General features: G+C 35.5%; 1 protein-coding gene across 1 annotated transcript in view; it reads left to right on the top strand.

Moving 5' to 3' along the window:
- Nucleotides 1–14,634, top strand: part of LOC114650039 (uncharacterized) — an 89,980-nt gene extending 75,346 nt beyond the window's left edge. The window contains exons 4-6 of the mRNA XM_028799477.2: nucleotides 887–970; nucleotides 1,609–1,628; nucleotides 8,191–14,634. Of these exons, the coding sequence (XP_028655310.2) occupies nucleotides 887–970; nucleotides 1,609–1,628; nucleotides 8,191–8,277 (191 nt within the window). The 3' untranslated portion in view covers nucleotides 8,278–14,634. The remainder of the gene's footprint in view (nucleotides 1–886; nucleotides 971–1,608; nucleotides 1,629–8,190) is intronic.
- The last annotated feature ends 696 nt before the right edge of the window (nucleotides 14,635–15,330 follow it).

The raw sequence follows: 15,330 nt of genomic DNA, 5'->3' as shown, positions 1-15,330 counted from the left end.
CCATGCACTAATGTCAAGTGGCAGTGCAATTAGAAAGCGCAAACTCTATATATCATGCATATGTATGCAGGCTGCAAAAGCAGTGCACATCCTGATTGACTTGCACACCACAATCAAGGTTTATGAACACGGGGAGACATTGGCAGTTGGATCAGATACTGTTTCTTTAAGGGAAAGTAAAGGAAAGCTTTGCTGTAAGAGGGTTTTGGGATACTTGCCTTGTGCAGCATACAACCCATGTTATTTATTGTTTCTTTATTATGGTAAATTTAAATGGGAAAATAATGCAAACATGAAAGTGATACATTGTTTTTTAGTTTAAATCATGCCAGTTACAGAAGAGGGTAAAATCAATATAGAACTAAAAGTATGCATGTAATCAACTTAATTATCAATATACAGTATTGTAAATGTTGTACATTTCTTCCATACTGTGTAAGAACGATTTTAATTTTATAATTACAGGGGTCCTGTTATCCCAAAGGGAGATTTAAATTTTTCGGTGTTTCTATGTAGATTAGGTATTACCATTAATAAAAAAACATTGTGACATATATTGCTTTAAAGTGTTACATGGAGATGTTTATTTAACTGTTCTTTGGCCTCATTGAGATTTTGTTTTACCCCAAGAAAAATGGTCCAAAAATGATTTTTTTTTTTCAACAAGAAAAAATTTTACTACATGTAACAGAAACCTGTAAATACCAAAATGTCAACATAAATACAATAGAAAAGACATGTCTAGTGTCCACTTCTGTACTGATGCAAATTTAGTACACATCCATTGTGTGATGTTTTAAGACAGTCAGCAATTCAATGCATTGAGATTTTGTTTTACCCCAAGAAAAATGGTCCAAAAATGATTTTTTTTTTTTCTTCTTCTCAGTTTCCGGTAACATGATGATGATCATCATCATCATCATCATCGTAGTTGGTCTTGGTGCTGTTGTTGTGATATTTTACATAAAATGTAAGTAAACTGTTCATTATCAAGAGATCAGTGTTATTAAATATTTAGGAAAAGTTTTTTGCCTTTTTTTTGTTCTGTAGGTTTTTCATCAACGTTGGCCGATAATCAATATAATTAATAAACAGAATGTAATAAGCTGAATGGTGTTATTTAATTCTTTTCTTGCAAGGTGAGGCTGGCTGGGTTGTGGACATTCAAAATGGCCCCTCTATTAGGTCTCAAACATCACGTTTAAGTTTGTAATTGGTGTAGTAAGGCTCATAGGTAAAAATACAGTACAAGCTCTACTCAAACGTGCTATCAAATAAACAATTAAAGCTTTGTGGAACTGATACAGTTGTGACATAAGCATTAAAATGCCACTTACTACTACTTTTTAACAAATATAATTAAGTAATGCACTATATGACTTGGAAATATTACATTGTAGCATTATTTTTTCCATTTCAGTGTTTTGGTTTTTTTTTTTTTTTATTCTGTGGAATGCAGCACTGTAATTCTTTAAGAACATTTCATTTGTATTAAATCTGAATAAGTATGTAGGGAATACTGTATATAGGGGCTTCCCATGTAAGCCATTGTTGTTTTTATTAAATATAAGATGTTCATTGATTTTTTTTCTTCTTCTCATTCTACAGTTTATTGCAGCAAACGAGAGGTATGTGACTTAAAATCAAAACAGCATCCTTTTATAACAGCATGTTATAAATACATATTTCATACTGCATTATGATCTGTTTACTGTTTACGTTTTTAAGTAGCATTTTATGTTTTATTCATTAAAAAGTTAGTCCTGTTCTTGTGGTGCTTTAAATCATCTCTTGGCATATATTTTTTGTTTTTCTTTATATATGTATATATATAGGTCCATAAATATTTGGACAGAGACAACTTTTTTCTAATTTTGGATCTGTACATTACCACAATGAATTTTAAATGAAACAACTCAGATGAAGTTGAAGTGCAGACTTTCAGCTTTAATTCAGTGGGGTGAACAAAACGATTGCATAAAAATGTGAGGCAACTAAAGCATTTTTTTAACACAATCCCTTCATTTCAGGGGCTCAAAAGTAATTGGACAAATTTAATAACTGGAAATAAAATGTTCATTTCTAATACGTGGTTGAAAACGCTTTGCTGGCAATAACAGCCTGAAGTCTTGAACTCATGGACATCACCAGATGCTGGGTTTCCTCCTTTTTAATGCTCTGCCAGGCCTTTACTGCAGCGGCTTTCAGGTGCTGTTTGTTTGTGGGCCTTTCTGTCTTAAGTTTAGTCTTCAACAAGTGAAATGCATGCTCAATTGGGTTAAGATCAGGTGACTGACTTGGCCATTCAAGAATTTTCCACTTCTTTGCTTTAATAAACTCCTGGGTTGCTTTGGCTGTATGTTTTGGGTCATTGTCCATCTGTATCATGAAACGCCGCCCAATCAATTTGACTGCATTTAGCTGGATTTGAGCAGACCGTATGTCTCTGAACACCTCAGAATTCATTTGGCTGCTTCTGTCCTGTGTTACATCATCAATAAACACTAGTGTCCCAATGCCACTGGCAGCCATGCACGCCCAAGCCATCACACTGCCTCCACCGTGTTTTACAGATGATATGGTATGCTTTGGATAATGAGCTGTTCCACGCCTTCTCCATACTTTTTTCTTGCCATCATTCTGGTAGAGGTTGATCTTGGTTTCATCTGTCCAAAGAATGTTTTTCCAGAACTGTGCTGGCTTTTTTAGATGTTCTTTAGCAAAGTCCAATTTAGCCTTTCTATTCTTGAGGCTTATGAGTGGCTTGCATCTTGCAGTGCACCCTCTGTATTTACTTTCATGCAGTCTTCTCTTTATGGTAGACTTGGATATTGATACGCCTACCTCCTCGAGAGTGTTGTTCACTTGGTTGGCTGTTGTGAAGGAGTTTCTCTTCACCATGAAAATGATTCTGCGATCATCCACCACTGTTGTCTTCCGTGGACGTCCAGGTCTTTTTGTGTTGCTCAGTTCAACAGTGCTTGCTTGCTTTCTTTCTCAGGATGTACCAAACTGTAGATTTTGCCACTCGTAATATTGTAGCAATTTCTCGGATGGGTTTTTTCTGTTTTTGCAGCTTAAGGATGGCATCTTTCACCTGCATGGAGAGCTCCTTTTACCACATGTTGTCTGTTCACAGCAAAATCTTCCATATGCAAGCACCACACCTCAAATCAACTCCAGGCCTTTTATCTGCTTAATTGATAATGACATAACGACGGACTTGCCCACACCTGCCCATGAAATAGCCTTTGAGTCAATTGTCCAATTACTGTTGAGCCCCTGAAATAAAGGGATGGTGTTAAAAAAAATGCTTTAGTTGCCTCACATTTTTATGCAATCGTTTTGTTCACCCCACTGAATTAAAGCTGAAAGTCTGCACTTCAACTGCATCTGAGTTGTTTCATTTAAAATTCATTGGGGTAATGTACAGAACCAAAATTAGAAAAAAGTTGTCTCTGTCCAAATATTTATGGACCTAACTATATATATATATATATATATATATATATATATATATATATATATATTCTGTTTTTATTAGTTATATTTTATTTATTATGATGTATATTTTGAGCTTACTAACTATAAAACTTATGACACATAATACTGTTGATATTGCTGGTGGTATTAGATAGCAAGTTCTAGTTCAAAGTGAGTAGTGTTATCTTTCAAATAACCAGTTGCACTTTGTGGATCTCTGAGTCAGATCTGTTTCAGACAACACAAATATTCCCTCTGTTATGGTGTCTAGTCCACAAGTTCCTGTATCCATTACATAGAGTATATGTGTACTGAAACTTTACAGAAAAGAGGATTTTATTCAATAAATCAAGTTTTTGGTATATATTTCATATATTTTGTAGATTTCATTTTTTTTTTTTTAAAAAAGGTGGGTATATCTTCCCTTCCCTTCCTTTACAGTTTACACTACAACATCACTAAAATTATAGCAATAAATATCCTTATGCTAATGATAAAATGCAGCTCTATCAATTACACATTGACTCTTCAGTTGAGGAATTCCGTGTTTACCCATGAGTGCAGAGCTTGAAGTCAGATTTAATTCTATCTGCACATTAACTGATGACACCATCATCACATGGCTGATCTTGAAGACATTGGAGAGGGAGAGGGAGAGGCAGAGAGAGTTCAAGGCATTGCTGTACCATGGCAGTAAGCCTTCCGTTAACTTCAGAAAAACTAAAACTCGTCATTCATTTAAGAAAGCTAAGAGAACGTCACCATCTTTATATATTTAAATTAAGACAATGTAGATACAATCAACAAGTTTCGTTTTTTTTAGTTCGGATAAATAGCATATCTCCGCATCTGACTTATTACATGATTGTGAGTGAGTCATTTAAGTTGCTGGTATATCAATTCTTTAAAAAAAAAAATAAAGTATAAGTAAACATCTTTAATTTGCACTGATCCTTGGATAAAAGTGTGTGCCAAATATACAAGAATAATTAGAATGTTTATTTTTATCAAAAGTAATGTAAGGAGCTAAACACTTAATTTGATAATCAAACCCAGATTCTTCAGCTCCTGTTTGACTAACTGCTGCCTGCATGGTGGCTGAATGTAGTGTATGTGTCAAGTAAGCATAGTGTTTTAGGAGACATGAAGGTGTTTTTTTACTTCTATGCCTCACTTGTTTCATCATTGGTGCATTCATAGCTTTATGTGGCAATATAACATGATGGCAACATCAGAAGTAAGTAAAGTGAGAGGTGAAGTAGAAGACACTGTCCAAAAATAGATTTAAGAACAAACCTTAAAATTATCAATTATTTTTTAAATAATCAGTTTATGCACATTGACAATAGAATTTGTTTTCTTATTATTTATCTAGCCACATTATTATTTTGCATTCTGAGCACATTAGTTTGAGAATCTAGTTTACATATTCACAAGCCCTGAACCTCAAGGTTCATAGACTGCATTCTAAAGCTGACCACAATCGGTCAACGACGGCAAAAATATAGTGCTTTCCTAATAAATACTAGGTGGTTGCAAAATGTGCCACAATATCTATGAACCAGTCAAAAAGTCAAGTCTTGAGGAATAAAAAAAAAAAAAAAACTCAATTTCACAACCAAGGATGGGGCAAAGTGAATAGTTTTCATTCTGCATGGTGTTCACTGTTGTCTTTGGAACATTTCTTCAGTTATTGGTCTGGCTTTAATCAACAAGAAGCTTCATCAGCAATTGCAGAATAGTTCAGAATATATGGGGACAATGGATGAGGCAGCTGACCAAGGGATGTTTTTCCAACATCAGTGTTTTATTTTCTCTTATCTACTTTACCTGTCGAATACATGTTAAAATATTCAGTACTTGATATCTCTTTACTTTACATGTGCTGTTGGCATTCCTCAGTATCCTCATGTGTCTCAATCTCTCTTGGCTTCCTCTCTCAATTGCATTCCCATAAATCCTACTTCTGAGACTGTTATTTCAAGTTTGAGGTGCCTTACTCACCTCCTGTTCACTTGTTTGTTACCATCATTATTCATATTCTTATAAACAGTTTCTGTGTTTAAAGGCAATTTGCAGCATTTCTCTGGTGCCTTTCCTCTGTATCCTTGTGTGTGTCAACGTTCCTCACCTGGGGCCTCATGTATAACGCCGTGCGTAGAACTCACACTATAACATGGCGTAAGCACAAAAGCGGGATTGTGCGTACGCACAGAAAAATCCAGATGCAGGAATCTGTGCGCACGCAAACTTTCACGTTCTTCCACTACATAAATCCCGATTTGCGTGAAAAGAAACGCACGTGCACGCGCCTTCTGTCCCGCCCCAACTCCTCCCAGAATTACGCCTCTTTGAATATGCAAATCAATATAAATAGCCTTCTGTGAAAAGACAATGGGAAAAGCACAGGGGAAAATATAAGAATTTCAGCGAATACCAAGTGGAGGCAAAGGAAAAACGTACTATTTGTTGGTTTAAACAGTGGTATAATCAACAAAAGAAAGCTGATCGAGTGACAGTGTGTCGGAAAAACTCGAAAGATCAAATTCACAAAGTCGCATAGTGCCCGAAATAAAAAAGAAATCACATATCAAAGTCGCTGTGAAAAGGCGAGTCGTAGCCCACCGTCTGAGTGTCATATGAAAGCTTATTAGGGTACAAACAAAAAACATAGGCACACAGTGGGGAAAAAAGCACGAAATGTCAACTTTAATCTCGAAATTTCCACTTTATAATCACGTAGTTTATTTTGCCATTAAAGTAGAACATCATAAACTTCATCTTAAAATCGTTTATTTTACTAGTTTCTCAAGTAGCATGTTAAATGCTTTTTTCTGTGTTTGATCTTCTATGTGCTCTATGTGTGTGAATCACTACGTGCTTCCGTTCTTTCTCTTTCTCCGACAGGACACAGAATGCATTACATTTGAGATATTACAGCTCTTTGAATAATTAAAATACTGAGATGTATACGTGATATCATTTTCATGATAGGAATGAAAGCATGTTATTAAACATGGGAACACGGTGGCGCAGTGATTGTTCATATCTCACGCAAGAGGCTTGCTGCACCATGTGCGACCTTCGATGAAATAATTTATTACAGAAGTACTGTCTCTTTCAAACGTACTAACCTCCAATTCCTGTCCATACTTTTCTTTCTCCAATCGCCATACAATCAGCTCTGTAATAGACGTTAAGCCATTTGTAAGCTTAGAACGCCGATTCTTCAAAACTTTTAAGGAACATTGAAATATCTTCGTAGTACATGTTTAATTATTCTACAGTATTCGTCTATCCTTCCAGTGTCGCGTCAGCACCAGCAAGAATACAGCGCAAGGCAGGAGCTATCCTTGAACCAGCTATACGCTGCGGCACCATTATTAACAATACAGATTATTTAAATGAAGTTAAAGTTTTATCTGTATACTATAAGCAACATATTTTGCTGCATTTCATCTTAAAAATGATATTGTCATCATACGCGCTTTATAAAGTAGTGCAGGTTGTGCAATATTATAACTGTAGTGCAAGTTTACAGTGAGGTGATTGAGTGCATTTATAGTTCTTGGGATGAAACTGTTTCTGAAACGCGAGAGCCGTACAGGAAAGGCTTTGACGCTTTTTGCCGTGGTTGAGGTAGTGTGTACTTGAAACTATATACCGATAATTCTCTTTCCGATCATCTGCTGCTGTGATTCACACTCAGATACAGTGATATAAATACTCCGAGTGGTGCAGTGAGAGTAATATGGAAAAAGATGATCCGCAGTGGCAACCCTTAATGGGAGCAGCAAAAAGAAGAACAAGATGCAGTGAGCGTAACAACACTAAAGCAGTTATGGTATTTGGAATACTATGACTATTCCCTGGCCCATTCTATTGCAGCAGGTTAATTACAATCAGATGCATTACACTAATAAACAATATGCAGTTAATTTCAGTGTATTTATAAAGCCGCGTCAGGAATGTGGAGCTAAGAAAGAAAGGATGAGCACACAGGAACAGTAGTTTGACCATTCTGTGGACCATTATATTGTTACAGGTTAATTACAATCAGATGCATTAAATTTATGAACGATATGCGGTTAATTTCAGTTTATTTGACAAAGCCGCCGCCGTGGATGTGGATCTAAGAAAGAGTAACCACACAGGAACAGTAGCACTGCTTTGACGCTGGGTGCCGCCAGTCTGCAAAACCGGGCGGATAAATTGCGTACGCCAAGGAATGAGTTACCGTGAAAATGTGCGTGGCTTTACGTCAAGTTTAGGTTTTATACATCGCGATGTGAGCGTGGAAAGGTTCGTACGCAACATTTCTGTGCGTACGCACCGTTTATACATGAGGCCCCTGGTGTTTTTCCTGTCTCAATTGCATTGGATTGAGCAGCGACAATGAAACTGACCAAGCAGCCCAAAGCCAAACTGACCAATCACATTCCTCAGATAGACCAGACACACACACACACACACACACGCAAATACACATACAAAGACATTAATGTTTTACTATATAGATTCTTTAATGTTTTTTTTCAGCAGGAATATTTATTGTAAATATTGTGCTATATTGTATTAGAAAGTTTGTTTGGCTCTTTAAGATATTTACATCTTTGACTTTTTTGATTTTTTTTTTCTTTGACATTGTATGGGATGAATAAGTTATTAAATATAAACAAACTTCATTTTTTATTTTATTTCTTGCAGCGCCAAAGTCTACCCTCAAATAAAGATACTGAAAACCACAAACCTGAAGAAAATGTTTCTTTGAAAAATAAAAATACTGAAAACTAAAAACCTGAAGAAAGTGTTTTTTTGGAAAAAAACACTTGAAGATAACATAAGTAAAAATCATTTCAGCTACTCTGGCCCCCTAACCCTAAACTGGATTAAGTGGGCTGGTTATGATGGATGGATGGATGAACTTCACAGTTACATACTAGAGAAACATGAAGCATAATTGTATTTTTATAATTTCAATTTATTCTGTGCTCTCACATTTATAAAGTTTTAGACCATATTTATGTCTGTATAATAGCTAGTACTCTTGTCCTGTGGGATTTTGCAGAGCATTGTTTGTGTGTGTGTGTGTGTGTTAGCTTATGATGTGCTGCAAATCGTGTTTAATTGTATTTTTTATGATCACAATAGTGATCTAAAATGGTAATAAGATTTGAAAGATAATAGGCGATGCCGATAACTGAGAGCTAAATAAAGCATACATGTCATTGGCGACATTGCTGCATGTTTATACCAAAAAAAAGAAGACTGGCTGCATGGCATAATAAACTAATTAATGAAAGTAAAAGGGCACACTTTAGTTGTCCATGTTACACCACTTGTCTATTTAAGGGAACGTGACAGCAGTACTGTGTTTTTCAAATGTTTACTCAGCCCTACAACATTATCATTTGTCTGAGAGCTCAGAAATTATTTCATTTAATGACATGTTGACTGGAGTATCATAATTTAATAGCCAGGACTCTTGTTCCTTGGGGTTCTTACTTGATGTGTTTTATTTTTAGCACCTGATCAGTTCAATATGAAGTAGGTGTAAACATGAAAAGTGTTTTAAATCGGTAATGATGGACTGAACTTGTATCTCCATTAAAACATTTTAGCTTATCCTGTCAACTTTATTGAGGGTTACCCCGGACTAAGATTTGTTTTTATCCAAATGTGTTGCCATCCGTATTTGGCAGGAATAAAAAACACCGAGCTTGAATATTAAATGTTTAACTTTTGGCCTCTAAATTTAGTCTCTGTAAAAAGGTAATGATTATAAGTTTGTAAAAATTGTTTTTGTTCACATTTAAATACTTTTTTGAAGATTTAAATTATAATCAAGTAGTGTACATTGGATCCAAAAGGTTTGCGTATGTTATGCTACATGCAGGCTCATACTTTGGTGCATCACAGATTTTGCTCGAGTATGTTGCGTACCAGTGCTGCACTAATTTAAACAAAATTAAAAATTTGCAATGTTGTTTGTACTTGGGATTTTGTTGTGTTGCCAGAGCAGCAGTAATTAGAGATCTGGCACAATTGTAAGTAAATATAAACTGCACCTGTAGGTGGCAGGTATGCGAAAAAATTTTCTTTTATTAACATTTTCTGTATTAAACAAGTTGTTCTTAATGTCATAGTTTTCATTTTCAGTTGCTAACAATTATTTGCAAAGTTCATTGGTCTAAAATGCCTATGTCTGGTTGTGCCTTTTTAAATATACAGTAACATATATAAGAAAGTTCTATTGGCTTGCAGTAGAAAATGGAATTAATGTGTCAGTGTCACAGCTAAAGGAGAGGAAATTGAGCAACTTTAAGACTTTTGATTGGGTGGTGATAGTTTTCATGAAGAAGTAGCATCATTGTAATTTAATATTCTTTTAGTTTCTGGAAAAAGCCTTGAATTTGTATGACTACTTCTGCGTATTTTGAAAAAAGTTAGCATTTTTATTTTCTCTTCAAGCAGTTGTGAAAATGTGTGTCCGATATTGAGGTGTGTTGTTATTTCACACAGTGGATAAATTCCTCAGCATTTCCATTATTTTCCAATTTGTTTTAGTGGAGAGGATTTTTACAGATTCCTCCTATAAATATAAATCTCTTGATCTTTTGAGGTTTGTGAAGTCTTACATTACTGTGTACATTATATTATGTGAAGCACTTTGAGCTTCATTTCATTGTATGAAAATGTACTATAGAAATAAAATGGTGTGTTCCATTTGAACAAGATAGCCCGTGGTGTATTAGAAATATCATCTTTGCTCAAGACCTTGGCCTCTTTAATGTTTATTAATTTTTTTTTTGTCACTCACCATACCTATTAGCCTTGAAGTAGTCTTCTCATGCTATTTTACGATTTTAATTTTAATCTAGTGGTAGGTAACCCTGCTTGTGTGTCTGCTGCTTAAAATTATTCTACATTTTCTTCATTTTAGTTTAATCCTTCCTTCACTGTCTGAAGTACTAATAGTGTAGTAGTGTTATTTATATATCTATGAAATTCAATAAGATGCTGATTGTTTTAATATGTTGAGTCAATTATAAGACTTTAAGCCCGAAGTTACTAAGTCCATAAAATGGACAAATGAATACAGATAAGATAGGATAAAACTTTATTGATATTGAAGAGAAAATTGAGACATTACAGTAGCTCAGGAAAAACAACAAACATTAAAGAATTAAAGAGAAGTAAAGACTACAGAATAAGTAAATATAGTTGTATGTAAAATATGCACATACCCACTAGCACAAGAGATGTGCAAAATGTACATAAATATATATAAAATAAGATACGTAGACGTATTAGCAAGGAGTACCATGGTATAAAAATAGTATGTTGATAGGTGTGTTTAAATATTAAAAAAAAAAAAAAAGTGCAACCTGCTGCCCTTGGTCCTTAACTAGCAGTTAAGTTAACAATGAGATGCAAATAATAAGAGCTAACCAGCTATCTCAGGGCCATTTGCACTAATCTGCCTGTCATGAAGAAGCTGTTTAGTTAGAAACGAACTGCCGGGAGAGTCACATAGATCCTGATCGAAATCCATAAGGTTGCAGAATGACAGAAGGCTGTAGCAATATCACAGGTTAATTGATTGGCTATAAATTGTCCTGAGATACATGAATGTCTGGGGGTGTATACAGTAGACTGGGCCAGGCTTCAGACCCAACACTCATCAAGACCCAAAACCTTCTTTAAGTATACTGTATTTAGAATATACTTGAAATAAAGAATTGCATGGCATACTCTGTGAAAAGCAAAACTGAATTCTGATTAAGATGCTGGCACTCCAGCCCTGTACTTCAGAAATATCGCTGGTTACCAATGCCCTATTATTATCCATGTATATGTTGATTTTTTTTTTTTTTTAACCAATTCTACCCATTTGAAAATTTTCTCACAGCCAGAGCTGGTCTTTGACGTCCTGGTTGTATAGCAGCATTCCAGTCACTCGAAATGTGAACATGGAAAAAAAACACACAGAAGGCAGCCGAGGTGTAAGTTTAACAAATGTTCTGTATTTACATTTTTTCTGTCTTTAAGTCAAAAGCAATATAATATCTGTAATGTGTATTTTTGTTGAAGACGGAACTGTACCATAGTGTTAGTGCTACTGTCTCATAGCTCTGCGGACCAGTATTTGATGGCTAGGACAGTCTCTTGTCTGCTTGGAGTCAGCATGTAGGATTTTGTCCTGGACACAATTTCTGCCACGTTTTAAACACATGCGATTTAAGGTTATTGATGAGCCAACATAATACATACCCATACTCACTCGGGCAGGGCTTATGTGACTGACTGGCATTCATCTAGTGCTGGTGCCTGCCTTGTTCCTGATGCTGCCAGTATAAGCTCTGGCTTTTAACAAACTGTAATGGACTAGGCAAATTCGGAAAATGGATGAATGAAATTTATTTGTATATTTTTATTAATATTGTTTGAATGCAAGATATTTTGTCTGTACTTTTATTCAGCAAACCCAACCCTATAATTTTGTGTACATTACTTTATGTACGATTTACTTCCATAATGTATTCTATGTGTAAATAATAAATAATGCTCTTGTCAGTAAATGGCTTTATTTATACTTTTTATTTGCATATACTGGGACTTTGTGTAAAGATTAGTTTTGTGCTAAATCATTTAAGAGTGTAGATTCTAAACCTTGCAATGCCTACACTTCAATTTTAACCTTTTTTCTGTGTTTGAAAATAGTAAAAGAATCTTAAATTTACTCTGCTTTGGAAGAAACTTTGCAACTTTTTCTACATTTCCCCAAATTAATGAGCAGCCAAAATAAACAAACATCCCATAATTTTAAGTCTTCTAATAAAAGTTTTTACCCTGCCATGTCTTTCATGTAATTTTTGACCCCAACCCATACCTTAAACCTAAGGGCTCGTTTATACTTCACGCTCAGGACACGTACGCGCATGCATCATGGCTGCCACACATTCCCAGTGTTCATTTGACGCATCCTTTGAGCTGGTCCTCAGAAATTAACGCGACACGTGCACAAATTGCAGTAACAGCAAAACGTCGGGGGGCGCAGTGTGATAAAAGTCGAAACGTGACATCAGAGTCTCTATTTACTATCTACATGTGACACAAAGCCTCTATGCGGATCCTCCAGGAACGATGTGTGTGCTTCGATGTTTGATGAATGGTTTGATGTGGTGAAGCAAAATGCCAACATACAGATGTATTTGTGGTGCTTTTATATTCAAGTGTCGCATATTCCCAATCATAATGACAAGATACATTTTAAAAGTCTCACATACCATCTTCTGTGCCGTCTTTTTTTTCTGGGGCTTCCTCCTGACCTGACAGCAGCGGCAAACAGCAATAGATCACCACACAGAACACATTAAATGTATGATATTCCAACTCTCTGCACATTTAGACTCCTTAGATTTATACTTGATATCACTTTCAAATGCATTAAAGTACGTATGTTACATTTCACAGATAAATTGTTAATTTCGTTTAAATAATGAATGCTGTTAATAATTACACACATGGGGGTGACACGGTGAAGGAGCGGTAGCACTGCTGTCTTGCAGGGAGTCTCGTCGCTGATATTCCCTGCCTGGAGTTTCCATGTTTTCCTGCTGGGTTTCCTCAGTGTGCTCCAGTTTCCTTCCAAAGATATGCAGATTTGGTGACACTAAAATGAAACTAGTGTATGTAAGTGCTTCACTTTGCAATGAGCTGATGCCTGTCGAAGGATTGTTTCATTGTTTCAGCCTCGTGCCCAATGCTTGCTGGAATGGACACATCCCTGGATTGATGAATTTAATCATTAAACATCCTTTTCAGGGATATTGCGATAAGGTGTAATCGGAATTTAATGGGTGTTCCAGGCAATTCACAACACAGCGAAGCCGAACCTGTTCTCACCGTTATAATATCTCGCACTGCTACCTGGTGTATTCTTCCAGATTTACGTACGCGTGCAAGTATAAACAGTAAAACGCTTGCGTAGCAGGAACATCCACTGCAGCATGCGTCGCATGAAATATAAACCTGCACTAACCCTAATTTCTTAAAAAAAAACAAACAAAAAAAACTTTCAGGTTATTTTTGACCCTAAGCCTAACCCTAACCCTAAAGTGTTGACTTTAATGGATTTTCCACTGCATTTAGAGTAGTTTTTCATAAACCATAAAAAGAATCCTGAAGTGCCCTAACTTTACAAAAAGCAAAAATATTCACATTTGCCCTAGGATCAAATAAAGTATGTATGTATGTACGTATGTACTCTATCTTACTGTTTTACATCCTATAAAAACCCTCCTGAATATCATCTGTTCTAAGACTAAGGGTCATCACTTTTACAAGTTAAGATGATCAATCAGTATAAACTAAGTTTGGGGTGAAAAGTCTGACCTCCAGGGCACCTAAAAAATGGTGTCAGAAGCGGGTCAAAAAAGACCTGGAAGGCACAGCATTGAGTCCACACTCAAAAGCATTGTAGGGATGATATAGTGGCAGAAACAAACAGTAGATGGCGACATGGAAACAAAATGATCCAAAATTGCTTCTCTAAGGAATCTACCAAATGTATTGAGGTTGAGATTTAAAATACTGGCACAGTCAACAGCAACACATGAATAAAGATAAACAAATGTACAGCAGAAATCAGGGTAGAACACACAAGTTAAAACACAAAAATATGACAAGAGACACTTTTTAATCTGGTTACAACTGTTCTGCCTTCTGATTTGAGGAAAAACTCCACAGACCAGTCCAATGCTTCCTGATGTGCCAGCAACATTACATTAATCAACTGAAATAAAAATATGTTCCTGTATCTGTGCAGTATTTTGTTTGATTAGAAACTGACTTTATCCTCAAGTTATTCCTTTGAATTCAATGTCAAAGTGTTTAAAGGTGTGCTGTGTGTACAGGGAGGGGGCCACCATGGATCTTACATCATAGCTAAATAAATGTACAACATCATTGCATTAGTATTTTTATGTTTCATTTTTAAGAATTGCATTAGATTTCATTTATCTGAATGTAATATATATTGTAATTATTTTGACTGTAATAATGTCATCATGTTAGTATTATAGTATCACTATGTCATCTGATAAGGTGCATCCCATTGCTCCAGTTTAATAAAGTTCATTGAACAAATTCAGTATGTACTTGAAATTTAGTCTATCCTAGGCTACATCCAAAATTAAATAAAATGTAATGTAGACTATCAGAATATTGCTTTCAGTATTCATTAAACTTGTTTTAAATACAACTGTTGCTTTATACGTGGTAATGAATGATATTTTAAAAGAGAAGGGATAATACATTAAAGAAGTGAAATGAAAGAAGTAACCCATGACTGGTGAGTAGAAAAGAATTTTTTCCATCTTGCTTTCTCAGATTAATTTACATTTTGTTATTCACTATCCGATTTTTTTTTGGCACTTTTATTTCCAATTAAAATTAGTCTATCTTGAAAATGTTAAGTTTTATTTTTATTCTGTTCCAACTGTCCATTTCTGGTAATGATTTATCTATCTATCTATCTATATTCTACTAGCCATGTTACCCTGTCAAAGGCAGGAAATAAAGTAAATGTAAAACATTCTCTCTCTTGCCCTACATAGAACTTCAGCATCTTTCCTCTGTTGTCACGTGTGTCTGAACCTCTTGCCCTGCGCTCTTCTTCTTGAGTGCGTTCCCGTAAAGCCTACTTCTCGGACTCTGAAGTTATTTTTGAAGGCACCTTGCTCGCCTCCTGTTGTTGGGGCAGAAACACACTGCCTAAATAAGGCAGCAGAATCAAGCTTTATTACACGATGCATACACGGACTCAAATCAAGTGAAAAGAGC

This window comes from Erpetoichthys calabaricus, chromosome 4 (genome assembly GCF_900747795.2).
Source record: "Erpetoichthys calabaricus chromosome 4, fErpCal1.3, whole genome shotgun sequence".
In the NCBI taxonomy this organism is placed as follows: Eukaryota; Metazoa; Chordata; class Cladistia; order Polypteriformes; family Polypteridae; genus Erpetoichthys; species Erpetoichthys calabaricus.
The sequence above is the reverse complement of the archived record's forward strand: the minus strand, read 5'-3'. Positions and strand labels throughout refer to the sequence as shown.